General features: G+C 47.1%; 1 protein-coding gene across 2 annotated transcripts; it reads left to right on the top strand.

Annotated features, from left to right (window-relative positions):
- On the top strand, positions 1-26432 carry LOC147421205 (methylecgonone reductase-like). Of its 2 annotated transcripts, none has more exons than XM_086504054.1 (3): positions 1-246; positions 526-701; positions 2907-3318. In XM_086504054.1, the coding sequence occupies exons 1-3, from the start codon at positions 118-120 to the stop codon at positions 3100-3102; spliced, it is 501 nt and encodes a 166-aa protein (XP_086360180.1). In that variant the 5' UTR covers positions 1-117; the 3' UTR covers positions 3103-3318. The 2 variants fall into 2 exon arrangements, with proteins under 2 accessions (XP_086360180.1, XP_086360181.1); XM_086504055.1 differs by lacking the exon at positions 2907-3318 and adding an exon at positions 25352-26432 and having other exon boundaries at positions 3-246.

The following is a 26432-nucleotide window of genomic DNA, read 5'->3' as shown; positions in this document are numbered from 1 at the left end:
GCTGCCTTTCAATCAAGGCCGAGACGCTGGAAGCGCTACTGAGATTGTGCCAAGTGGCTGCATTTGCGGTGTATACATACACGTGCGCAAGCTTGCAGTGAGAGTGCTTGGAACACCATGGCGCTGCAGCAGCCGAGAGCACATCTCAACAACGGATTGTCGATTCCACTCGTCGGCTTCGGAACAGCCGCAAGCTCTCGCTACACCTTCCAACAGATCAAGGATGCCATCGCTGCCGCTATCGAGGCTCTCTCTCTCTCTCTCTCTCTCTCACACACACACACACACACACACACACACACACACACACACACTGCACTACCATGCATAGACGCCCATTAACATCGATCTCTGTAGGCAATCGCTTGCCACTTTGTTTTCAACAGGCCGTGGGCGACCTGCATATTGACACATCAGTCCGCACCCGCACACGTGCACACACTACATGACCACGCGTTTGCTTGCCATAAACGCCCAACATCCACATCTGTGGTACTCATTCGCATGTCACATTGTTTGTAACAGGTGGGCTACCGGCATATTGACACAGCAAGCCTTTATGGGAGTGAGGCTGCGGTTGGGGCGGCCCTCTCAGATGCATTTCAAGCAGGCACACTGGCTCGCAAAGACATTTTTGTCACCTCCAAGATATGGTGCTCTGAAATGGACGACGTGCAAGGAGCTATCAAGAGGAGCCTCAGGTACTAGCTTGCTCAAATCTGTATTAAAACTTTACAGGCATCGGAACAAAACAACTAATTTGACAGAAACCCTAACGAATATATGCATTGCATGCTGTAAACAGAGTTGCATGAGAAGGAACGGTGCCAATCTTAGGATGTTGCCGCGACAATGGATGACACTACAATATAGCTGTTTGAGCACTCACATAGCCATTTCAATATACAGACTTGTCATGCCAATGTTCAGAGTCCCTCTTTTCTTTCAATGCATGTGATGTTCTCTCGTCTCTACGATGGATGATGCAGCACAACTCTTTGAGCACTAACATGACTATGTCAATATACAGACTTGTCATGCCAATGTTCAGACCTCTTCTCTTTCAATGCATGTAATGTTTTCTCACCACCATTTATGAGATTTGAGGGAGTCTCTGGCTGCGCCCTCTTCTTTCGTGTCGTCAGAGCCATTTGCTTCTTTTTAGCACAGTCAAAAATCAGCTTTATCTTTGTGACACAACTTGCAATATTGGTGTGTTTTACAGTAAAAAAAACCATCAAGGGGCCATACCGTGGCAAGGTGGATAGGTTCGATAAGTACGGTATGAAGAAAACATCAAAAACCATTATGCAATAAGGGTAATTATTACACGAGAAGTTTGAATACAAATTGTCACAAAGTGATGACGTGGCTACCGACAGCAGGAACCCTAATTTCTGCCAGAAACCCTAAAATTCATGCAAATCCTAATTTTTGCCAAAAACCATAATCTGCAGAAACCCTAATTTCTGGAAACCCTAATCCTATTCTCTGGCTGAAACCCTAAAGTGGCTGAAACCCTAAAATTACCACGTGGCCAGCGTACGGATTTCCGGAAAACGGGGGGGCTGCTTTTTCTCCTTTCTAGCAACGCAATTTGGAAGCTTTGTGCTACGCAAGAGGAATTGGAGAGAGGGAGAGAGAGAATTTGCTTTATTTTCGCTCTCTTGAGAGAGAGAGAGAGAGAGAGAGAGAGAGAGAGAGAGAGAGAGAAATTGCTTTTGAACTGGAAGCTTTTGGGGCTCTGCTTTTGAGCATCCCTTGTAACCTTTAAGTAAACGGTTTAGGGCTCTCTCTGCAGAGCATCTGGACGCAGAGTATGAGAGTGAAACCCTAACCGCTCTTTGTACTTTGACATTGATTTAATACATAAAGAAATACTGAAAGGGGCGCCAGTCTTTGGGGCCAATATCTCTAGGCACGGAACTCCGCCGGGCCAGTGCAAATCTATTGTAATCTGTGAATTGTTTTGAAGTGGTTATTTTGGTGCTGTTGCGATTGATTCTTGACTTGGAGTGTCCAAGTTGGTTACAGTGGTATCAGAGCACGGCCAATTTCTCTTCTACGGGAAATCCGATCCCCAATTTTTTTTCCGCGGCACCTATGGCTTTACGCAAGGATCCGTCGACTCCCTCTGCATTTGGAGATGCGGACAGGGATCACAACGAAGATTCCGACTGAGTATGGCCCGCCTCCTCCTACTCAGGCGGAGCGGCGAGAGATGGAGCGTCATTAATTGATTGGCGATGCAACAAAGATGATGCTCAATTTTGTGAAGGACCCAAAATTTGCAAAGTATATTGTTAGGTGCAACGGAATGAATGTTGTTTTTTCTCAAGATTAGTGATCTTAATTGCTCAAGGTTCCTTTTAGTTCTTAGCGAAAGAGAGAGCTTTCCGTCTTATGGAGAATGCTATGATCACGAACAAAGTGAGTGGATATTGTGCGTGCAAGTGAATGAGACTAAGAGAAGGAGAGAGAAGAGATACGACACCCGAGAGTTTGTAAAACCCTCCTCCGAAGGCCCCACTCTCGTCGGCGAGAGTGGTCTACTTTGATTGCACAAAGGTGTACAATGCGTATGCAATGGACTGATACAATGGGACTATGCCGACGACAACGACGATGATGATGACGGCGACTTGATGGCTGAAATCTGAGATCTTCTAATTGTTGAATTTCGGGACTGTTTCGGTGGCTGAAAATGACTGTTTTGGCTGCGCTTTTATGGCTGAAAATGGGGAAACATCTGCAACCGTCTAGGGGCTGATCTGCTACTGTGTCATAGGCTGAAAACTGTGAGAATCCAACTGCTAAATTATGCGTTTTTGCTACTGTTGAGCTGGCGTTTTTGACAAGGCTGAAAAAATGCTGAATCTGCAAGTGATGCTGGCGTTTTTGTCAAGGCTGGAAAACGTTGGCTGGGATGTATCTGCTGAGGTTGGAAAACGCCAGGCAAGAGGACTTGTAGGTGATGGCTTGCTGGGAGGAAACACCAAAGGGAAGGAGTGGATGGGGAGGGTCTCTGCTGAGGGGGGTACTGCTGAGAAGTTGCCTGTTAAGCGGGAAGCTCCTGCTGCCTCTTCTGCCAGAAAGTGCTAACTTGGGTTTGCTTATATATTAACTTAGCAAAATTGCCCTATCTAATTTTGTTGGAAAGTCACTTAAAAATAATACGTGAAAATAACAAAAAATAGGAAAATAGGCTAAATGCACTGGAAAATTCCCCTAACTGATGCTAATGGATTTTGATGGGAATTCCGATGATCATGATGTGTGCAACCGGAGGATATGCATTTATGCTAAGTGACTGGGCATGCACGGTCTACGAATAGACTCACAAAAGTGCCAGATCACTGCTAATCTAGACTTGACTGAACTGACTGAACCGTGCTGTGGTGTAGCTTGTCCACGGACACATAGGGTTGGGATGTGTCACGTGACATCCCCTCCTTTTCAAAGTGAGATACTAGTACCGAACTGTATGGCGTCGAGGGAGATCGCCAGCAGCATCCGGAATCCTGGAAGGGACTCTTCGCCGGCCCACTCTGATGTGTGGGTCGCGCGGTACTTGAACTTCATAAAGGTCTGCAACGCTTGCTTCTTTGGGCCGCGCCGAAAGTGACACAAAGTCTTCTGAATCTCCTTTCGTGCTTCAACTTCGTCTAGAGACCTACTTCTTTCTTCTTCAAGAATCTCCATGGCTGAAAATTCCTGAAACCATCTCCAACACAAAACCATGAACATACCTATTCCATGTAAAGTGAAGGAAAAAAATATTGTGTTCCTCAAAGACTGTGCATGCAATGTCGATGAACATAGAGACGGATTGACAACCCGTTCATCAAACACATGCAAACAATGCGGTCGAATCTTTTCTGTATGATCGAAATCAATCAACTGTGGCAAATCACAATTGAAATGCCCATGCTTGGTGCTTATTCTATCATGTGCTCTTTCGGAAACTGTGTCATGCCAAGGAAGAGACATGGAATGCGACTTCCTTACATACAAACTTTTCAGCTTTTCATGAACAATCCGCATACATTCGTGCTCATCCATGAGAGAAACGTGCTCAACATTCAATATGTCATGCCTAGGAAAAGGGATCACATAACGATGATGACTAAAACACAGGAAACCTTTACGAACGAAACACTCGAACAATGTGTGCGTATCAATCATGCGAACACATAATACTTCCTGTGATGGTTCTTTGGACCAAGGCTCGAGAGCCAAGATCGCTTCTTCGGGATCTATCGAATCTTCTTGTGGGGGATTTGTGGACCTTGACTCGAAAACCAAGATCGATTCTTGGTGATTGATCGAATCTACAATGAGGTTAGCTTCGCTAGAAAAAGCATCAACTAACACATCATCCTTGTAAACAATCACATCTTGTTTATGCAATTCATCATGCTTGTCTTTATCATCCAAATCATTATGCCAATCATTATCCTGCAAATCATCATGCTTCTCATAATCATGCAATTCCTGTGTGTCATGCTGTGGAGAAAAAGAGATTGAGAGAGTCTCCTTATCTCGAATCCTTTCAACCTTGTCCTGCATATTAGCAATGAGAGATGGAGAAGGAGAAGTATCCACTCCATGAAAGACAGTAGGAGAATCACTTTTGGCATTGAGAGTTATAGTGCTAGCCTCCCAATCAACGAGAGGGTTCAGTTCACGAAACCATTTCATGCCTAGAATCATATCATATCCTGAGAGAGGAGAAACAACAAATCTTCTAGTGAAGGCAGTCTGTTGAATCGCAAACAACACATCAAGGCACTCCTTCGTGATGAGAGCGTCCATACCAGGACGAGAGCCAGAGACCTCGATAGGAGATCTCGGACTAGCTTCGAGGCGGGCTCTCTCAACAAGAGAGGGACTGATGACATCATGCATACTACCTGGGTCAAACAATATGACAAAACGGTGTCCCGACGTACGACCATAACATTTAATGAGAGAATCATCAATGGGAGGGTCCTGAGAAACTTTGGGCACAATCGTGTTATCATTCATTGCATTGACAGATGTAGTGGGTGCTGTGGGTTCTTTAGATTCATTCGATTCAAGCTTAAGACATGTTCTTTTTATGTGACCCTTAATGTGACAATGAAAACAACGACCTTCCTTAGAATAAGTGCTTTGTTCTTCCGAAGTGATGTATCCTCCTACAATTCCTTGTGCTACCTTTTCATCTGGAGTAAACTTAGGTTTAGCAATTGTGTTAGCCTTACCCTTAGATTCATTGGAAGAATTCTTTGATGAGATACTGTTGGTAGATTGGTTTGAAGAGTTATCATTCTTACCGTTCTTACCGTTCTGAGGAGTCTGTGAGGTACTTGTGGAAGTCTTGTTCTCCTTAGGCTCTCCCTTGTTGTGCTTCATCTCCTGTGCGAGAGCAATTGCTACCGCCTTGTTGAGATCGATTGGATCGAATACCTCGACATCATACTTGATATACTCGTCCAATCCAAAGAGAAAAGCCTCTTTGCGCTCATCATCCGACATGCGTAATTGGGTACCTAGCTGCAAAACACGATTAGAAAAAGACATAACCGGCATACCATTTTGCTTGAGAGCGCCCCAATCGTCTTTCAACCGTGCGAGGTACTGAGGTGGCATAAACCGTACCTTGAGCTTGTCTTGGAAATCAGCCCAACTAAAAGAGAGGGGCGTGAAATCGTCGGCTGCCTCTAGGTGCGTGGCTAGCTGTGCCTCTTGCCATGCGTAGTACCAATTAATGGCTCGTCTTCTTAGTTGTCGCAAAATAAGCATTAAATTGATGTAACCAAGAATGAATAACAGTAGCATCCATCTTACCGTCATACTTACTGAAAATCAACTTTTCTGTAACTGGATGGTTGGAATCCGCGTCGTGGCTTGCGCCACTTGACGAACTCCCACGATCTTTGGGTGGTTCAGTCTTCGAGGCGAGAACTTGGGCAAGCAATTCTCGAGTGCGTAGCTCTCGTCGAGCTTCACGCTCGGCCTCCAATGCGGCGTTTCTTGCTGCTGCTTCTTCCTTAGTTCTTTTCTTTCTTTTCTTGCGTCGCGCTCGTGTTCTAAAGCAAGGCGCTTGTCTTCCTGTCTATCCATCATGGCCATCATTTGCTTCATCATTGCCTCCATAGGGTCTGGCATAGATGGCGAAGGGGGAGGGTTGGAAAAATCTCCTGCTGGGGAAAATCCGTCGTCGCCTCTCTCATGCTCATCACCTGAATGCGAAGTATCCATGCCGCTTCGGGTGACGACCATGCACTATGATCTTGGGGTCTTAAGCTCGCAAGGAACTTGGGTTCTTGAGGGTCTTGAGGTTCTTGAGGTCCTTGATCCGTGAGAATCTAGGTTCTTGAGGTTCTTGAGGTTCTTGAGTCTTGAGGGTCTTGGGTTCTTGGGGTTCTTGAGGTTTTCTTTCGCTTGCAAATCGCGTTGGAGAAGGATCTTCTCTTCACCAGAGTTGTACCCTTTTCTGCGGGCGCACCCCTTGGTGGCCTTGCGCTCACACCAAGGTTGCTTTTTCCCACCTCACGTCGATTGGCCGGCCGCAAAGTGCACGGTCCGCTCCCAATGAGTGAAAAGAGACACAAGGGGAGGCTGGACAAGCCCTTCTTTCTTGGGATTCCCGTCACTCTTCAACAAAACACGATTAGGAATCGCCACGCCCAAGTAAACTTGGGTTCGTGCGACCGCAACAAGCAAAAAAAATTCTTGTGGTTCTTTCCTTGAGTAATGTAGAACACTTCCAAAGCTCTGATACCAATGTTAGGTGCAGCGGAATGAATGTTGTTTTTTCTCAAGATTAGTGATCTTTATTGCTCAGGGTTCCTTTTAGTTCTTAGGGAAAGAGAGAGATTTCCGTCTTATGGAGAATGCTATGATCACGAACAAAGTGAGTGGATATTGTGCGTGCAAGTGAATGAGACTGAGAGAAGGAGAGAGAAGAGATACGACACCCGAGAGTTTGTAAAACCCTCCTCCAAAGGCTCCACTCTCGTCGGCGAGAGTCGAGCCGTGCGTAAAGCAACCTCCTCTGTCCAGGAGTCCTCATGTATGTATACATAGCAAGGCAAACACCGTGTATTAGCAAAAAAGTACACCACAATGTGCCTACATCCTGCTGAGTCTGGGGGTGTCACCGCAAACTTGGCCAGTGGCCACAAAGTCTGCAGCAAATCTGTAACTCCAAGTTCTCCCATGTGGTGAGAGAACTCGAGAACCTGTGTATGCAACCATCCCACCACTGAGTTGAGGGACCACTCTGTCTCGGTCCTACCACAGAGGGGAAAGGAGAAACCAACTGCTGAATCCAAGGCCTCTGTCCCCCTAGCGGCGAGGAACAGAGCGTGGACCCTGAAGCAGGCTACCTCGTGGTCTGCTGCGGAATCGCCGAGAAAGCGAGTGAATCCGTAATCGAAGAAGTCCCAGCGGCGTCGGAGGTCAATGCTCGTCAGACCACGAGGGATAGCTGCAAGGGAAGATGTCTGAATCTGCAAAGGGGGCCGCAAGAAGGGCTGACCCTCTCTCGCCAGGCGACTCGTGGCAAAAGCGCTGCCAAGAGATCTCCTAGTCGCCGGCGAGGGACCAGTCTCCTGAGTCGACTGTGGTACTGAAGCAGGAGGAGGGGGAGAAGGAGCTGGGGCGGGGGGGGGGGGGGGGGGGGGAGGAGAAGAGAAGCGGGGCGGGGCGACAGAGACAGGGGGGCGAGGTGAGGTGTGGGCGGGAGCAAAGGGCGGGGGGGGGGATGAGGAGGAAGAGGGGAAATCTGAAGGTGGGGGGGTTGGCGAGGGTGAAGCGGAAGAGGAGGCTGGCGTAGGGGGCTTCTCCTGCTCAAGAGGACCAAAGCGGTTCCCCGTGGGAACCCACTGCTGTTGAGTAGGCACCTGAGGGCCACTCTGAGTGCCAGGCTGTCGCTGTGGCCCCTGGCGTCGACGGCCACGGGCCTGCTGCCACCCCTCCTCCGTTGGAGCCCAGGCTCGGAGGGTGGCTCAGAATCTGTGCGCTGTCGCTGGCTAAGGCTGCGGCCCAGCCTTGGCAAGCTGGGGCTGAGGCTGAGGTGCAGGTCGTGGCCTCCTCCGTGGACAGGCCTTCGCTAGGTGGCCCATTTGTCTGCAAATGAAGCACTCGTTCGGGAGACCCGAGTACTCCACACTCTGCCTAAACCAACCCCCACTCACCCGAGGCAGAAGGATGACCTTCGGGAGCGTGTGGGTATCTCTGACCAAAACTCGAACTGAAGGGATGCTGGCCACCTTGGCAGCTACTGATGCTGCCGTACGAGGTGTCTCCAGAACAATCCCGATGGCGGAGCCAATCCTGGAGAGCAGTGGAAGGTACTCCCTCCGTAAACCCAGAAAGCAGACTGAGATGAGGATGTCTGCCTCCTCGACTAGCACATTCGAAGTCGGGTCAAAACCGTGTCGCCACTGTCGAAAGTGGGCGCGTGATGCTCGGATAGCTAGTGGACTCATAGCTATGACCTTGGAGGCCATCTCGGAAGTCTCGAACTCGATCTGGTAGTACCCCCGTCCGAGGATCTGGACATCCAAAATCTTGCCCACCTCTACGAGAAGGCGGGCCTGGGGAAGGTCTCGTAGCTCTCCTCTGCTAGGACGGGTGCCGAGAACCTTGCAGATGACAGAAGTCGCCTGCAAGTGCTCTACCTCTGCGGCAAGGCTCGCTTGCTCTGTCGGCGAAAGAGCAAGTTGAATGGTGGGCTCAGCGGGGTCGGGCGAGGGGGCTTCAGGCGAGTCCCTCTGTGGCGGAGCTGGAGCCTCCATCTGTGTCTACTGCTGAGTCGAAGAAGCGGACGGAGAAGAACAATCTGCAACCGAGAACGCCGAACACTTGTCCGAAGAAGAGGTGTTGCAGAGCCAGGCGCAGAAAACCCTTCGGAGATAATGCGAACAAAAAAGGGGGGGGATGGAGGGAATGAAAAAGGAGGCGAGAACGGGTACAGAAGGCTGCGGGGGGGGGGGGGGGGGGGGGGGGGGGGGGGGGGGGGGGGGGGGCGGGAGAAAACAGCCAAGGAGTGGGGGGGGGCAGCGGGAGGGCTAGGGGGGGAGGGCAGCGGCGGGCAGCAGGTGGCGGGTTGGGCAGGGTGGGGGAAACAGCGCGAAGGCGGGAGGAGGGAGGGGATGCAGCGCGAGGGCGAGGGGGGGGGGGGGGCAGCGCGGGGGTGGCTGAGGGCAGCGCGAGGGTTAGAAGGAGAAGGGGGGTGAGGGGGAGCGATGGCGCAAGGGGGGGGGGGGGGGGGGGAGCGTGCAGCAACAGCGAGTCCTTGCAAGCTGTGAGAAAATCGAGAGTACAAGCTATTTGTTGGCACTTTCTTCGATGACATCATTGTTTTCTCCAAGAATGAGGCAAAACACAAAGATCATCTGCTTCAGGTCTTTCAGGCATTACGAGATCACAAGTTAGTGATTAATGCAAAGAAAAGTGAATTTTTCCTACCAGAGATACACTTTTTGGGACACATTCTCTCAGGAGCAGGAGTGCAAATGGATCCGGCCAAGATAGAGACTATACGTGATTGGCCCGATTTGAAGAATGTCCATGAAGTTAGAAGCTTCTTTGGACTGTGTTCGTACTACACGCCGTTCATACGAAAGTTTGCAGAGGTTGCTTCCCTTTTGCATATCTTGACACAGAAAGGACTCCCTTTCTTGTGGGGATCCACAGAGGTGACTATCTTTCAGACATTGAAAGAGAAATTGACTACGGGACCAGTTTTGACTTTGCCGTACTTGTAAAAGTCATTTGAAGTATATTGTGATGCTTGTGGTCGTAGTCTGGGTGCGGTCTTAATACAAGAAGGCCATGTCATTGCTTACGAGAGCCGATTGTTCTCTAGGCCGGAGATGACGGCACAGATTTATGAGAAAGAGCTTTTGGCGGTTATCCATGCTCTTACTCAGTGGCGGCATTACCTACTCGGAGCGGATTTTACTGTCTTTACAGACCATCGGAGTTTGCGCTACTTCTTGTCATTGAAGCAGCTTTCGGAAAAGCAAATGCGGTGGGCAAACATCTTGTCACAGTTTCACTTCCAGATTGTCCATGTGCAGGGACAGAAGAATGTGGTGGTAGATGCTTTGCCTCGGAAGCCGTTGGTTCTGGCTATTTCCGCGATACATCATAGGATCTTCGAGGATATGGTCGACTAGTATGCCACAGATATAGATTTTGCGGATATTTTCACACGGATACGGGATGGGGAGACAGTAGCAGGATACTCCATTCGGGAAGGCTACTTGATGAGAAAAACCATGTTGTGCGTTACACAGCCGTTGAGAGAAAAGGTTATGACTGAATGCCACTGTCCACCTTTTACGGGTCACCGCGGCAGTGCTACCACCATGAAAGGGGTAGAGAGATACTTCTTTTGGCCGAGACTCAAAAAGGATGTGGAAGAGTTTGTGCGCAGTTGCTTAGTATGCAAGAAGGTCAAGTTTGACAAGCATAAGGCACAGGGATTGTTACAGCCTTTACCCATACCCACCCGCCCCTCGGAAAGTATTGCAATGGATTTCATTTTTGATCTCCCAAGAACACAGAGTGGTCATGATGGTATCTGGACTGTCATTGACAGATTTAGCAAACAGGCTCATTTCATTCCAGTAAAGAAAACAGTCAAGCCGGATCACTTAGCGAGACTGTTTGTGTTAGGTGCAGCGGAGGAATGTTTGCGCTTTGCTCAAGATGAGTGCTTCGAACTGTGCTCAAGGTTCCTTTTGTTCGTATGGAAAGGAGAGCCTTCCGTTCTTAATGAGAGAATGCTATGATCACAAACAAAATGAATGGACACTGTGCGTGCAAGTGTATGAGACTGAGAGATAGAGAGAGAAGAGAGATACGACACCAGAGACGTAAAACCGTCCTCCAAAGGCCCCACTCTCGTCGGCGAGAGTGGTCTACTTATGATTGCACAATCTGGTACAAATGGAATGCATGTGACCGATGCAAGTCTAGGCTATGTCGACGATGAGGACGGGGATGACGAGGCCGACACTAGCGCTGAAATCTGCAATCTTTCTACTGCTGTCCAAAAACGCTATGGGCTGAAATCTGCGGCTAGTCGTAAAACGCTGATTTTGGGGCTGTTTTCTGTGGGTTTTTGTCGCTGAAAATCTGCAGATTTAGGGCTGAAAACTGGGGTTCTTCAAGGCTGAATATTGATGGTCTTTCCGGGTTGAATCTGCTACTCTTTTAGGGGCTGATCTACAAGTACTTCATTGCTGAAAAACGCTGCAGGCTGAGGTGGTATCTGTTGAAAAACGCTAGGTCATGGATTCCCAAAAACGCTAGGCATGCTGATGTCAAAAATGCTAGCTGTGTCTGAGCTTCTTCTGGCGATGGATGCTGATGCAAGACACTAGTGGCTGGAACTTGCTGGCAATGGCTACCTGATGCAAAACGCCAAGTGCTGGGAGGTATGGCGATGACCCTCTTGATGGAAACGCCAAGGTGCTGAGTCCTTTGCTTGGAGGGGAGACCACCAAGTTCTTGTTGAGAAGTTGCTTGCTGAGCTTGGCTCCTGTTGCCTCTTCTGCTAAATAGTGCTAGTCTAGGTTTGCTTATATACAAACTTACTCAATTTGATCTACCTACTTTCCAACAAAAGTCACTTAAAAATAATAAGCGAAAAATGTCAAAAATAGGCTAAATGCACTAGAAAATTCCCTTGATGGAATTTGATGGATTCTGATGGCAATGCTTATGATCATGCTGTGTGCAACCAGAGGATATGCATCTACACTAAGTGTCTGGGCATGCATGGTCTACGAATGAAACACTCGAACAATGCGTGTGTGTCAATCATGCGAACACATAATACTTCCTGTGAGGGTTCTTTGGACCTAGGCTCGAGAGCCAAGATCGGTTCTTCCTGAATGATCGAATCGTCCTGTGGGGGTTCTTTGGACCTCGACTCGAAAGCCAGGATCGGTTCTTCGTGATTGATCGAATCTGCAACGAGGTTAGCTTCGCTAGAAAAAGCATCAACTAACACATCATCCTTGTGAACAATCACATCATCTCCATGCAAATCATCATGCTTGTGAGAAATCACAACTTGATCATCATGCAAATCATCATGCTTGTCATTGTCATTCTAATCATCATGCTTATCATTGTCATTCAAATCATCATGCGTATCATCATGCAAATCCTGTGTGTCATGCTTTGGAAAAGAAGAGGATACTGAGACAGTCTCCTTTTCCTGAATCTCTTTTCTCTTTAAGCTACGCCTGCACATTAGAAAAAAATAGGACCAATACGGCTTTCCTTTCGTTGTGCTCACGCTCCATTTCGGCTCTTCTTGCTTTGGCCTCCAAGTGTGCTGGCTTGCACTCACGCTCTATGGCTGCCCTTCTTTCTTGGCATTCACGTGTTATGGCTACCATTCTTTCTTGGTACTTACGATCAATTGCTGCCTTTCTTTTTGATGTTCTTTCTTCGCGTTCCAACTTGTTGTCCATAAACAACTACGTCAACTCCTTCATAGGAGTTAGTGCAATCCTTGGCATAGATGGGGAAGGGGGAGGGTCAGAAAAACCTTTTTCTCAAGATTAGTGATCTTTATTTGCTCAAGGTTCCTTTTAGTTCTTAGGGAAAGAGAGAGCTTTCCGTCTTATGGAGAGTGCTATGATCACGAACAAAGTGAGTGGATTGTGCGTGCAAGTGAATGAGACTGAGAGAAGGAGAGAGAAGAGATATGACACCCGAGAGGTTGTAAAACCCTCCTCCGAAGGCCCCACTCTCGTCGGCGAGAGTGGTCTATTCATTGATTGCACAAAGGTGTACAATGCGTATGCAATGGATTATGCAACTTGGTCTATGCCGATGACGACGACGATGATGACGACGACGACGACGATGGCTGAAATCTGAGATCTTCTAATCGCTGAATTTCGGGACTGTTTCGGTGGCTGAAAATGACTGTTTTGGCTGTGTTTTCTTGGCTGAAAAATGAGGTTTCTTAGGGCTGAAAACTGATGGTCTTTACGGGCTGAATCTGCTACACTTTAGGTGAATAATGCTGGTCTTAATTTGCTGCTGAAATCCAAAAACGCCAGGGGCTGAAATTGGTCCTTCTGTCATCGGGGTTCTTCAAATGCAAAAACGCTAGGCTGATCTGTTGTGTCGTGATGACGCCGGGGCTGATTTGCTATGCACAAATCGCCAAGGCTGATTTGATGCAAAAACGCTAGGTCTTCTGTGGAGAAAACGCCAGAGTAGTCGCGGGGGTTGGTCTTGCTGAGAAGTTGCCTGTTGAGCAAGGTGCTCCTGCTGCCTCTTCTGCCATTTAGTGCTAACTTGGGTTTGCTTATGAAACCGGCCCGTAGGGCGGTAGGCGTTGGCTTTCACCCGAAATTCTTTACTTTATACACACACACACGGAGCACTTTGCAAAGAGAACCGGCGACGGGAGTTAACACTTAAACACACACACGGCTCGGAAGCTAGAATGCTCCGAGCAGACGCCGACAACCTGTAGGCCCCAAAATTGGCGCCCCTTTCGGTATTTCTTTATTCTTTAGGAGGGTAAATTACAAGGTAAGGTCCTGGGAATCCTTCACGTGTATCCACCTAGATACCATTTGATTTGGCCAAATTTCGGCAGCATAACAGCCCCAAAACTTGCGCGAAACCAATTCCCCTGCTGAAACTCGCTTGCACTGTCGTATACCCTCTGATTCCTGTCCAAAAACAGTAAATTCAGCACGCTGTATTTACTGGTTTTTGCCTTGTTTTCAGCCCCAAACAGTCCCCTAACTGTCCTCTGCCAGTGGGGCACGATTCCCAATGGTCCTGGCGTCCGTACGGCTGAAAAACAGTGAATTTACAGCGCATACACAGCGCTGATTTTGCACCTGTACGGTGAGGTTATGACCCTCACCAGTGCCTGCTTTGGAGCAGCAGTTAGCTACCCCTGTTCCTGCTCAAGGAGGCTCTTGCCTCAGCACAAAAGCATGAACCCACACAACTGTACATCAGTCAAATGAGTAGAGCCCTCTTGTGGGGCATCACATAACTGCACGTAGGGGAGAGAGAGAGCAGTGTGTAGTGTGCAGGGCATCACTCCTAGCACCACACTGTACATGAGAGGGAAAGGAAGCACTCCATAGCTCTTAACCTGTGACAAAAGCTGAAATGAGGCCTCTCCCAGCATAAAAATCAGCGTCCATTTTTCTGCAAGAGGAAAGTTCACGAAAATGTGACACTTGGCGCATTTTCAAGCATTTTCCCGTTTCGGGTTCGCCGCTTAAAAATATCCCAACCGACGCGTCAGTTGACTTCGCGGCAGAGTTATAAAATGTTCCCCTAGTCATACCGGAGGTAATGACGCGAACACATTTCACGGCCTAAAATAGCAGTTCCCTAAATTTTAGGAGATGCTTCCGTTGGGCTCCCACTGGTCTTCTGACCATCTATCCTCATTGGGACCGCATCCAAAAATGCAATGTGACCCAACTGTCGGATACTTTTTGTTGGTAGTCCCACCTTGACTTTACGCCTTAATTGAGTTCACTTCCTAGTATCCACCAACTTGCTAAGTGCGACGGGGGGACCTATATGATCTTGCTCTGAGCCTAGACATCCTCTTACCATACGAATTCCAGTGCCGACCACTTCTCGTCTGCGGGTGAATCTACCATTCACATTGGCCATACAATGTCCGACCGTTTGCTACTTCAAAAAGAGGGTCTTAAACAAATAAAATAAACCCCATTGGAAAGAAACCAACAACCAAGGTTAGCAGTTGCCACATCTCTGTGACATGGTTAATAACTGCCACGTCCTCGTGACATACCCCCCTCTTGAAATCGCAAACGTCCTCGATTGCATTCCATAAATACACGTCACTGATGATCTTGTGCTATCAACACTCTTTTATCATCGCATGTATCCGCAAGAAAGGTCGTAACATACATAGATACAAATGAATTAATGAGGCCTTCATACTTTTGCCATTTCTATCTATGGCACTGAATTCATATGTACATTTGATGTACTAGCTCTATCATTACCCCTCCTTTGCACACGTTGGGTTGGGGCATAAGTAGGCTGTAACCCAAAGGCTTCAAGGTAGAGCTGCAATACATTTGGTGACTCTGACAGTTCATGCTCTTCCATCCACTTGGCATCCATAGGTGGATAGTTCTTGAACTTCACCAAATAACGTCTTGCAACTCGTCCTTTAACTTTTCTGTCCTTATGTGCCAAAACTTGCTCAGGTACCAGGATCTCATCGAGTTCCTCAACTTCTGGCTGATCCTCAACTGGCATATCTTCTGGCACATCACCCACGAAGGGTCTTAGAAGACTCACGTGAAACGCATTATGAATCTTCCACGCATCAGGCAATTTCAGCCTGTAAGCCACATCGCTGATCTTGTCAAGCACTTGAAAAGGCCCATAGTAACGCATGCTGAGCTTAGGAAACAGTCGTTCCTTGCCCTTCATCTTCTTTAACCTTGCCTTTTCGAACCTTAAGAGAACCCAATCACCAGGTGATAGTAGCAATTCACGACGGTGACGATCAACAGCCTTTTTCTGTTTTGCCTGAGTCTTCTCCAAGGCAACTTTAATCTTCTTATACATCTCATCCATGTTCTCAACATATCGATCTGCCTCAAAGATCCTGTCCTTTGTGTGCAAAATGGGAGGAACCTTTTTGCCGCCTTCAACAATTTCAAAAGGTGCTTTGCCAGTAGACGAATGCACCGTATTATTGTACGCATACTCAAGCATAGGCAAATACTGTTCCCACTTGCCCTTATTATCTGACACATAGCATTTCAGCAGATCTAAGACAGCAGAATTGGCCTCTTCTGACTGTCCATCAGTTTGTGGATGAAACGAAGACGAGAACTTGAGCGTAGTACCCATGTTCTCAAACAATCCTCTCCAGAACAAACTGGTCATGCGAGGATCACGATCACTGATGATCGATTGTGGCATACCATGGTACTTAAACACATTGTACATGAACAAGCGTGCCATCTGATCAGATTTTATCTTCTTGCTGACAGGGATAAAATGGGCCTGCTTGCTGAACCTGTAGATAATGGTCCATATACCATCATTCCCTGTTGGTGTCCTTGGAAGATCAAAGATAAAGTCCATAGCAATGCTTTCCCATGGCTTATCCGGAATCGGGAGTGGTTGTAACAACCCTGGTGCCTTTTGCCTGTCAAACTTGACCTTTTGGCAAACTATGCATGCTCGCACAAAGGCATCCACATCTCTCCTCAAGGTAGGCCAATAGAAGAACGTCTCTACCGCTTTAATTGTTGCATCTATGCCACGATGCCCTGCATACGGTGGGACATGACTCTCTTCCATGACCTTATGTCGCAGTGGCCTAGTGACACAAAGTCTGCCATGCATCATCATAAAACCATCTCTGAGGAGGTGGTGCTCATGATGTTGCCCCTCTTGTAACTGTTCAAAGATCCTTGCAAAATCTTCATCAACAGTATACTGTTCCTTCATGTCATCTAACTCATGATGATAAGGAATTGACACAACTGAAATTTGTGGCTTTCTTGATAACGCATCAGCCACAACATTCTTCTTGCCTTCCACATGCATAATCTGGAAGTGGAACATGGAAAGAATGTTTGCCCATCGCATATGCTTTTCGGATAACTTTGACTGTGTCAAGAAGTATCGCAAGGTCTGATGATCTGTTTGGACAACAAAATCAGCACCTAAGAGGTAGTGCTTCCAGCTAGAAAGCGCATGAATAACGGCCAAGAGTTCTTTCTCATAGACTTGCATAGTCCTCTCTGGCCCTTGCAAAATTCGGCTTTCATAGGCTACTACCCGTCCATCTTGCATTAGCACTGCTCCGATGCTACTGCCACACGCGTCACACTGGACCACAAATGACTTCCTAAGATCTGGCAAAACAATAACTGGATCTGAAGTCAACTTTTCCTTTAAGAGACTAAAAGCTGAAATCTCTTTTTGGGTCCATCTGAAAGTGACCTCTTTCTTTTCCAATGCGTGAAGAGGCGATGCTATCTCTGCAAAATTTCTAATAAACCTTCTATAGTAGGAACACAATCCCAAGAAGCTTCTGACATCGTGCACAGTCTTCAAGTCTGGCCATGTCTTGATAGCTTCGACCTTTGCGGGATCCATTCTGACACCATCCTTTGAGACTATGTGGCCCAGAAAGTGGATCTCTTCGAGGAAGAATTCACTTTTCTTAGGATTGACAAGTAACCTGTGACTGCGCAGCTCTTCGAACACAATGGTCAAGTGACGCCTATGCTCCTCTTCATTCTTCGAATACACTATCATGTCATCGAAGAACGTTCCAACAAACTGTTGATGCGAGCGGAAAATCCGGTCCATCATTCTGTTGAACGTGGCAGGGGCATTTGTTAGCCCAAACGGCATCACTAGAAACTCATAAAGACCAAATGTCGTTCTAAACGCAGTCTTGTGCACATCCTCTGGGCTTATACGAATCTGATGGTACCCACTCTTAAGGTCTATCCTGCTGAAAATTGCAGCACCCTCTAAACGATCGAGAATATCATCAATGCGAGGAATAGGAAACCTATTCTTGATGGTATTCTTATTCAACGCACAGTAATCAATACACATGCGCCATGAGCCATCCTTCTTCTGCACTAGGAGCACTGGGGAGCAAAAAGGTGAAGAACTAGGCTGAATCAGCCCCTTCTCTAATAACTCCTCAACCTGGCCCATAATCTCTTTCTGCTGCGCCGCACTAACCCTGTAGGGAGGTCTATTTGGTGGGCTACACCCTGGCACCAAATCTATCCGATGGTCCTCAGGTCTCTCTGGCGGCAATTGCGATGGTAATGAATCAGAAAAACAGTCACTAAACTTTTAATGCTGACCTTTCTTTATCTAACACAGATAAATTTAACTGATCACTATCTGAGACATCACGTGCAAAAATCAAGTACACAAAAAGATGATTCTTTATTGATAGCAGAAGCAGATACAATAGGGACTGACTCTCCTTTAAGCTTTACATCCAAGATGTGAGTTTTGCCCCTATGCTGTACAGTGATCTTTTTGTTGTAGGCATCCAAGACTCCATTGACTCGGAACATCCACGGGATCCCCAACAAGGCGTCACAACCTTCCAGCGGCATGATGTAAAACTCTTCAGTGTCCACATACGACTGAATATGCAGACGCAGTTTTCCAATGATGGGAGTAACACACTCTGGGTGGCCAGGACATGCCAACCCTGCCTCTGCGGTGTACCCCATCTCTTCAGCTCTGATGCCCAGCTTCATAGCTAACTCTGGTGAGATAAAGTTGGCTTTAGCACCTGGATCAAAGAAGATGAGTGCCGTCTGATCCCTAACTTTACCCCATGCCCTGCATAACTCACTGGCATCTGTGTTGGGCCTGTCACCCACCATGTCTGGCACTAAACCTGCCGTGGGTTTAGGCTTCTTGCCTTTCTGGTCTTCTTTATCCTCTGAGTCAGCTGGCCTTTTCCTTTGTGGACAATTAATAGAAATATGACCAGGCTGCTCGCATATAAAGCATTTGTTCTCAGCCATTAGGACCTTCTTTTCCTCGAGCGACTTGCGCACAAAAGGCTTCCTTTTTTGTTTCTTTGCCTGCGCTCCAAAAGTCCCAGCTGAATCCTTGTCTTTGGTGGCCTGTTCTGACCCCTGTGACGCATCAGGAGCCGTTTTCACAAAGGGCTTCTTCGCTGAATTTTTCTTTTGCTGCCCTCCTTTATCACTGCTCGGAAATCCACTGTCCTCTCCTTTCAACAGGGCAAGACCAGTGTTCGCAACTTCCATAAGCTGAGTAAGGGTAGCCACTCTGTTCTTTGTACAGTAATCACGAAGCCCTTTAGGCAGCCCACAACAATACTTCTCTATCTGCTCTGTCAGTGGCACAAATCTGTAGGAGGTCACTGAGAGTAACGCTTTACAAAACCTCCTATTGTACTCCAGCAAGCTCTTGCACGAAGCTGCCGTAAGCTGGTGCCAATCTGTCAGGACATCGGCTTCAAATTCATTTGATAGCCAAGTAGATGCAAACATTTGCTTGAAGTAAACCCAAGTGGCGGGTGCCTGTCCTTGCATTAACAATGTCGTCCACCATGTAAGCGCATTGTCCTTTAAGAAAGTGGCAGCTTTCCTGACCTTCGAGGCCTCTGTAAAATTCCCTCCCGCATAAGCTGTATCAAACTGTTGGAGGAAAGTGAGTGCCTTGGTCTTGTCCTCGAAACCACTGAAGGTACTGAACTTTACCGCTGCACCACCTTCTTACTAAGCCTTCGGCTTCTCTAGTGCCCCCAAGTTGTCATACGGAATGGTCTGCAACATGGGCACTGTACTAGGCATGATTGGCACGCCTTGGCCATTCACATTTTGCGTAAGAGGTGCGATATCTGGCTGCTGTCCAGAAAAACCAGCCATGCCAAAATGACCCTGAGGCACCCCAAACTGGCCTTGGTTGCCGTGGAAACCTTGCTGCATGCCGATAGTACCATACATGGGGTTTGGCATGATGCCTTGCATACCCCCGAACACTGTTCCTGGCATGTACGGCTTACTTCCAAACGCATAACCAGCCATACTTTGGAACACTGATCCACCCCCGAAATACCCAGGATGTACCGTGGGTGGTGGAAAAACTGAGTGCATAGCCTGGTATCCAGCTCCCTGTCCATTCAAGGCAGCATGTTGGTTCTGAAAGGTGGCGGGCTGAACTGGCATAACCTGTGGAATAGGCGTTCTAGCCACCTGTTCAAGCACGGGAGGAACCTGCTTTGGAGCCCCCGACTCCGCAACATGCGAGTGTTCCCTTTCCTCCTGCGCCTCATGAAGTACCTGGGCTTGAGCTTCAACAAGCTCCGTGCGCGGGGTAGGTTGTCTATTTTGCTGTTGCACTGGTGGCGCTTGCAAGAATTCCATAAACCTCTGCGAAAAGACATTCACCGCGGCAACTAACTGAGTCTTAAACGCATCATCCTCAAGTTGCCCTGTCATAAAGCCCTGTACTACTGGAGGGACATTCACGTTGACAGGAGGTACAGACTGACGTGGCCGTGAGCTCTCGCCAATCTCAAAAACCATAGGAATCTCCTGCCTGTCCTTTCGAGAGGAACCCTCTTCCATAATTCCCTTCCCCTTGTCGGCCATAGTGTAATCCCCGCGTTCTTGCACTGTGTGTCTTTACCCTGAACAATCCAGGCTCACTCTTTGAGGAAAAAGTGATTGATGTCCCGGCAACGGAACCAAGAAACCGGCCCGTAGGGCGGTAGGCGTTGGCTTTCACCCGAAATTCTTTACTTTATACACACACACACGGAGCACTTTGCAAAGAGAACCGGCGACGGGAGTTAACACTTAAACACACACACGGCTCGGAAGCTAGAATGCTCCGAGCAAACGCCGACAACCTGTAGGCCCCAAAATTGGCGCCCCTTTCTGTATTTCTTTATTCTTTAGGAGGGTAAATTACAAGGTAAGGTCCTGGGAATCCTTCACGTGTATCCACCTAGATACCATTTGATTTGGCCAAATTTCGGCAGCATAACAGCCCCAAAACTTGCGCGAAACCAATTCCCCTGCTGGAACTCGCTTGCACTGTCGTATACCCTCTGATTCTTGTCCAAAAACAGTAAATTCAGCACGCTGTATTTACTGGTTTTTGCCCTCTTTTCAGCCCCAAACAGTCCCCTAACTGTCCTCTGCCAATGGGGCACGATTCCCAATGGTCCTGGCGTCCGTACGGCTGAAAAACAGTGAATTTACAGCGCATACACAGCGCTGATTTTGCACCTGTACGGTGAGGTTATGACCCTCACCAGTGCCTGCTTTGGAGCAGCAGTTAGCTACCCCTGTTCCTGCTCAAGGAGGCTCTTGCCTCAGCACAAAAGCATGAACCCACACAACTGTACATCAGTCAAATGAGTAGCCCTCTTGTGGGGCATCACATAACTCCACGTAGGGGAGAGAGAGAGCAGTGTGTAGTGTGCAGGGCATCACTCCTAGCACCACACTGTACATGAGAGGGAAAGGAAGCACTCCATAGCTCTTAACCTGTGACAAAAGCTGAAATGAGGCCTCTCCCAGCATAAAAATCAGCGTCTATTTTTCTGCAAGAGGAAAGTTCACGAAAATGTGACACTTTGGCGCATTTTCAAGCATTTTCCCGTTTCGGGTTCGCCGCTTAAAAATATCCCAACCGACGCGTCAGTTGACTTCGCGGCAGAGTTATAAAATGTTCCCCTAGTCATACCGGAGGTAATGACGCGAACACATTTCACGGCCCAAAATAGCAGTTCCCTAAATTTTAGGAGATGCTTCCGTTGGGCTCCCACTGGTCTTCTGACCATCTATCCTCATTGGGACCGCATCCAAAAATGCAATGTGGCCCAACTGTCGGATACTTTTTGTTGGTAGTCCCACCTTGACTTTACGCCTTAATTGAGTTCACTTCCTAGTATCCACCAACTTGCTAAGTGCGACGGGGGGACCTATATGATCTTGCTCTGAGCCTAGACATCCTCTTACCATACGAATTCCAGTGCCGACCACTTCCCGTCTGCGGGTGAATCTACCGTTCACATCGGCCATACAATGTCCGACCATTTGCTACTTCAAAAAGAGGGTCTTAAACAAATAAAATAAACCGCATTGGAAAGAAACCAACAACCAAGGTTAGCAGTTGCCACATCTCTGTGACATGGTTAATAACTGCCACGTCCTCGTGACAGCTTATATATTAACTTAGCAAAATTGCCCTACCTACTTTTGTTGGAAAGTCACTTAAAAATAATAAGTGAAAATCCCAATAAATAGGAAAATAGGCTAAATGCACTAGAAAATTCCCCTAATTGGTGCTAATGGATTCTGATGGGAATTCCGATGATCATGCTGTGTGCAACCGGAGGATATGTATCTATGCTAAGTGACTGGCATGCACGGTCTACGAATAGACTCACAAAAGTGTCAGATCACTGCTAATCTAACTTTATCGGACTGATTGAACCCTACTGTGGTGTAGCTTGTCCACGGACACATAGGGTTGGGATGTGTCACATGACACCTGGTGGGGAAAATTCTTCTTCGCCTCTCTCATGCTCATCACCTCCAAACGAAGTATCCATTCCGCTTCGAGTGATGACCATCCGCTGAAGTCGTGGGTTCTTGTGGTCTTGGGTTCTTAAGTTCACGAGGAACTTGGGTTCTGGGGAGTCTTGGTTCTTGGGGTTCTTGAGTTCTTGAGGTTCTTGCGGTTCTTGAGGTTCTTGGGTTCTTGAGGGTCTTGAGGTTCTTGAGGTTTTCTTTCGCTTGCAAACTGCGTTTGAGAAGGATCTTCTCTTCACCCGAGTTCTACTCCTTTCTGCAGGCGCACCCCTTGGCGGCCTTGCGCTCACACCAAGGTTGCATTTTCCCACCTCACGTCGATTGGCCGGCCGCTAAGTGCACGGTCCGCTCTCAATGAGTGAAAAGAGACACAAGGGGAGGCTGGACAAGCCCTTCTTTCTTGGGATTCCTGTCACTCTTCAACAAAACACAATTAGGAATCAACACGCCCAAGTGAACTTGGGTTCGTGCGACCTCAACAAGCAAAAAAAATAAAATTGTGGTTCTTGCGGTTCTTTCCTTGAGTGATACAGAACACTGCCAAAGCTCTGATACCAATGTTAGGTGCAATTGAATGAATGCTTGCGCTTTGCTCAAGATGAGTGCTCCGAACTGTGCTCAAGGTTCCTTTTGTTCTTATGGAAGGGAGAACCTTCCGTTTTCAATGAGAATGCTATGATCACAAACAAAATGAATGGACACTGTGCGTGCAAGTGTATGAGACCGAGAGATAGAGAGAGAAGAGAGATACGACACCAGAGACATTGTAAAACCGTCCTCCGAAGGTCCCACTCTCGTCGGCGAGAGTGGTCTACTTATGATTGCACAATCTGGTACAAATGGAATGCATGTGACTGATGCAACTACTATGTCGACGATGACGACGGGGATGACGAGGCCGACACTAAGGCTGAAATCTGCAATCTTTCTACTGCTGTCCAAAAACTCTATGGGCTGAAATCTGCGGCTAGTCGTAAAACGCTGATTTTGGGGCTGTTTTCTGTGGGTTTTTGTCGCTGAAAATCTGCAGGTTTAGGGCTGAAAACTGAGGTTCTTCAAGGCTGAATATTGATGGTCTTTCCGGGCTGAATCTGCTACTCTTTTAGGGGCTGATCTGCAAGTACTTCATTGCTGAAAAACGCTCTAGGCTGAGGTGGTATCTGTTGAAAAACGCTAGGCATGCTGATGTCAAAAACGCTAGCTGTGTCTGAGCTTCTTCTAGCGATGGATGCCGATGCAAAACGCTAGTGGCTGGAACTTACTGGCGATGGCTACCTAATGCAAAACGCCAAGTGCTGGGAGGTATGGCGATGACCCTCTTGATGGAAACGCCAAGGTGCTGAGTCCTTTGCTCGGAGGGGAGACCACCAAGTTCTTGTTGAGAAGTTGCCTACTGAGCTTGGCTCCTGTTGCCTCTTCTGCCAAATAGTGCTAGTTTAGGTTTGCTTATATACAAACTTACTCAATTTGCCCTACCTACTTTCCAACAAAAGTCACTTAAAAATAATAAGTGAAAAATGTCAAAAATAGGAAAAATAGGCCAAATGCACTGGAAAATTCCCCTGATGGATTCTGATGGGAATGCTTATGATCATGCTGTGTGCAACCAGAGGATATGCATCTACACTAAGTGTCTGGGTATGCACGGTCTACGAATAGACTCACAAAAGTGCCATATCACTTCCTATTCTAGACTGACTGGACTGACTGAACCCTAATCATGCTGTAGCTTGTCCACGGACACATAGGGTTGATGTGTCACGTGACAGTTTGATCTTCAGATTACATGGCATACCTGAGACGATTGTCTCCGACAGAGACCCCAGATTTACGAGTTTGTTTTGGAAGGCAATTCGGGAGAACAATGGCACGCGGTTGCAGTTCGCGTCATCGTTCCACCCGCAGACTGATGGGCAATCTGAGATTGCAAATTCAGTGGTTCTAGATTTATTGAAGTCTTATATCTCGGATCAAAAGACTCAATGGGAAAAGTACCCACCTTTGGTGGAATTTGCCTACAATAACATGATACACTCTTCGATGGGGAAGGCGCCATTTGAGATTGTTGAAGGTGTTGCGAAGGTTTCACCCTTCCTAAGCACGAAAGATAAGATCTTTGAAGCGGATGAATATACACGAGATTTGGATACGGCTTTTGCCAAGGTTCGCGAGACTTTGCAGAAGTCTCAAGAACGACAGAAAAAGGTAGCGGATTGCCATCGTCGCGACTTGAAATTGAAGGAGGATGATTGGGTGCTCTTTACGTTTTGAGAAGGCACGCCTAAGAAAGAAAAAGAGAAAGGAGAGGCTTTTTCCAAAGCTCAGTATGCGATACTACGGACCTTTCCAGATCACTGAAAAGATAAATGATGTCTCCTTCCGATTGAAACTGCCAGATACTTGGAGGTTTCACAATGCATTCCATGTGAGTCTCTTGAAACCTTTTAAGGGTGATGTGCCTGATGATGGGGAGCCTGATGAGCAACCTGAAGTGGAAGAAAACGAGGAGATCCTTGTTCCTGAACAGATTTTGGCACATAAGGGTACGAAGAATAAAGGTAAAGTCCGCAGGCGGTTCTTGGTTAAGTTCAAGAACTATCCTGCATTGGATGCGAAGTGGATGGAGGAGGAGGACCTAGCAGATACTCCTCAGATTGTGAAACTTTGCTTTTGGTTTAGTATAGTCTATTCCAAACGAAAGCCAGAATTCAGCTTGGCCAGAGATCTAGTGCAGTAGGATACACAAGAGGGGAGTCACCCCGCTCCTTTGTCAACAGATGCCTTGATTTAGATACTAGAGTCACGGATGTCTCTTTGAGCTTCGAGGATACTGAAAGCTAACAATATTCTGCTGTATGACTTTAATGAAATGGAATTCCTAATTATGATACTGATTTGTTCTTAACTTCTTTGAAGTGCAGAAACTGATAGACGAAATGACTGCAGCATTTTGGTCTGATTGATCTCGAATAGACATGGTTGCAATAGGGGTTAGTCAATCGGATATCGATGAGGTCCCGATTGGACCTAGATGCGATTGCTAGCTACATTGCCGATAAATTATGCTCTAAGATTTGAATGAATGTTGAATGTCCTGTGATGTCTAGTGATGTCTTGTGATGTGACTATCGATTTGGTACATGTGCTAGATGTGTGTTCCTAGTATGCAGGTACTAACAGTCAGTGTCTGCTAAGACGGTTTATGGCTTCTGTCGGTTTTGCAGGCGTAATCGCGGTCTATTACAATGCTTTCAAGAGGGGGTATGTCACAAAGTGATGATGTGGCTACCGATAGCAGAAACCCTAAAATTCCTGCAAACCCTAATTTCTGCCAAAAACCCTAATCTGCAGAAACCCTAATTTCTGGAAACCCTAACCCTAATCTCTGGCTGAAACCCTAAAATTGCCACGTGGCCAGCGTACGGATTTCCGGAAAATGCGGGGGCTGCTTTTTCTCCTTTCTAGCGACGCAATTTGGAAGCTTTTTGCTACGCAAGAGGAATTGGAGAGAGGGAGAGAGAGAATTTGCTGTATTTTTGCTATGTTGAGAGAGAGAGAGAGAGAGATTGCTTTTGAACTGGAAGCTTTTGGGGCTTTGCTTTTGGGCATCCCTTGTAACCTTTAAGTAAACGGTTTAGGGCTCACTCTCCAGAGCATCTGGACGCAGAGTCTGAGAGTGAAACCCTAACTGCTCTGACATTGATTTAATACATAAAGAAATACCGAAAGGGGCGCCAGTCTTTGGGGCCAATATCTCTAGGCACGGAACTCTGCCGGGCCAGTGCAAATCTATTGTGATCTGTGAATTGTTTTGAAGTGGTTATTTGGTTCTGTTGCGATTGATTCTTGACTTGGAGTGTCCAAGTTGGTTACACAAATAGACATACATTACTTATGCATACCTGCATATATGTGTGCATGTGATACATGCATACATACCTACATGTGTGCGTATAAATAACAACCCGTATTGAATATTGGTACGGTATTTATCGTATGGCATGGGGAGACTGATATATACACATTTGGAATGCAATTTTGATAGTACAGTTGGGAATGCCTTCTTTTTTTATGTATGCTGATGTTGATATAGCCATCTCAAAAGAAGTTTTGCCTTCACTACATGGGTGCTTAATATGCATATCATGCATGAGAGGAGTGGTTTTTTCTTGTCATGTCTTTAATGATTTCTAAGTGAATTGAATGCTTCTCAGAAAGAAATAATTATGGTATGCCTTTATTATGCTAATGTTTATGCATCTCAGATTGCTCTTGCAAACTTGCTCTTCTGATGCTTAATTTTGG

The sequence above is a fragment of the Adiantum capillus-veneris genome, chromosome 28 (genome assembly GCF_014529385.1).
Source record: "Adiantum capillus-veneris isolate H3 chromosome 28, ASM1452938v2, whole genome shotgun sequence".
Taxonomy (NCBI): domain Eukaryota; kingdom Viridiplantae; phylum Streptophyta; class Polypodiopsida; order Polypodiales; family Pteridaceae; genus Adiantum; species Adiantum capillus-veneris.
This window is presented reverse-complemented; position numbering and strand designations above follow the sequence as displayed.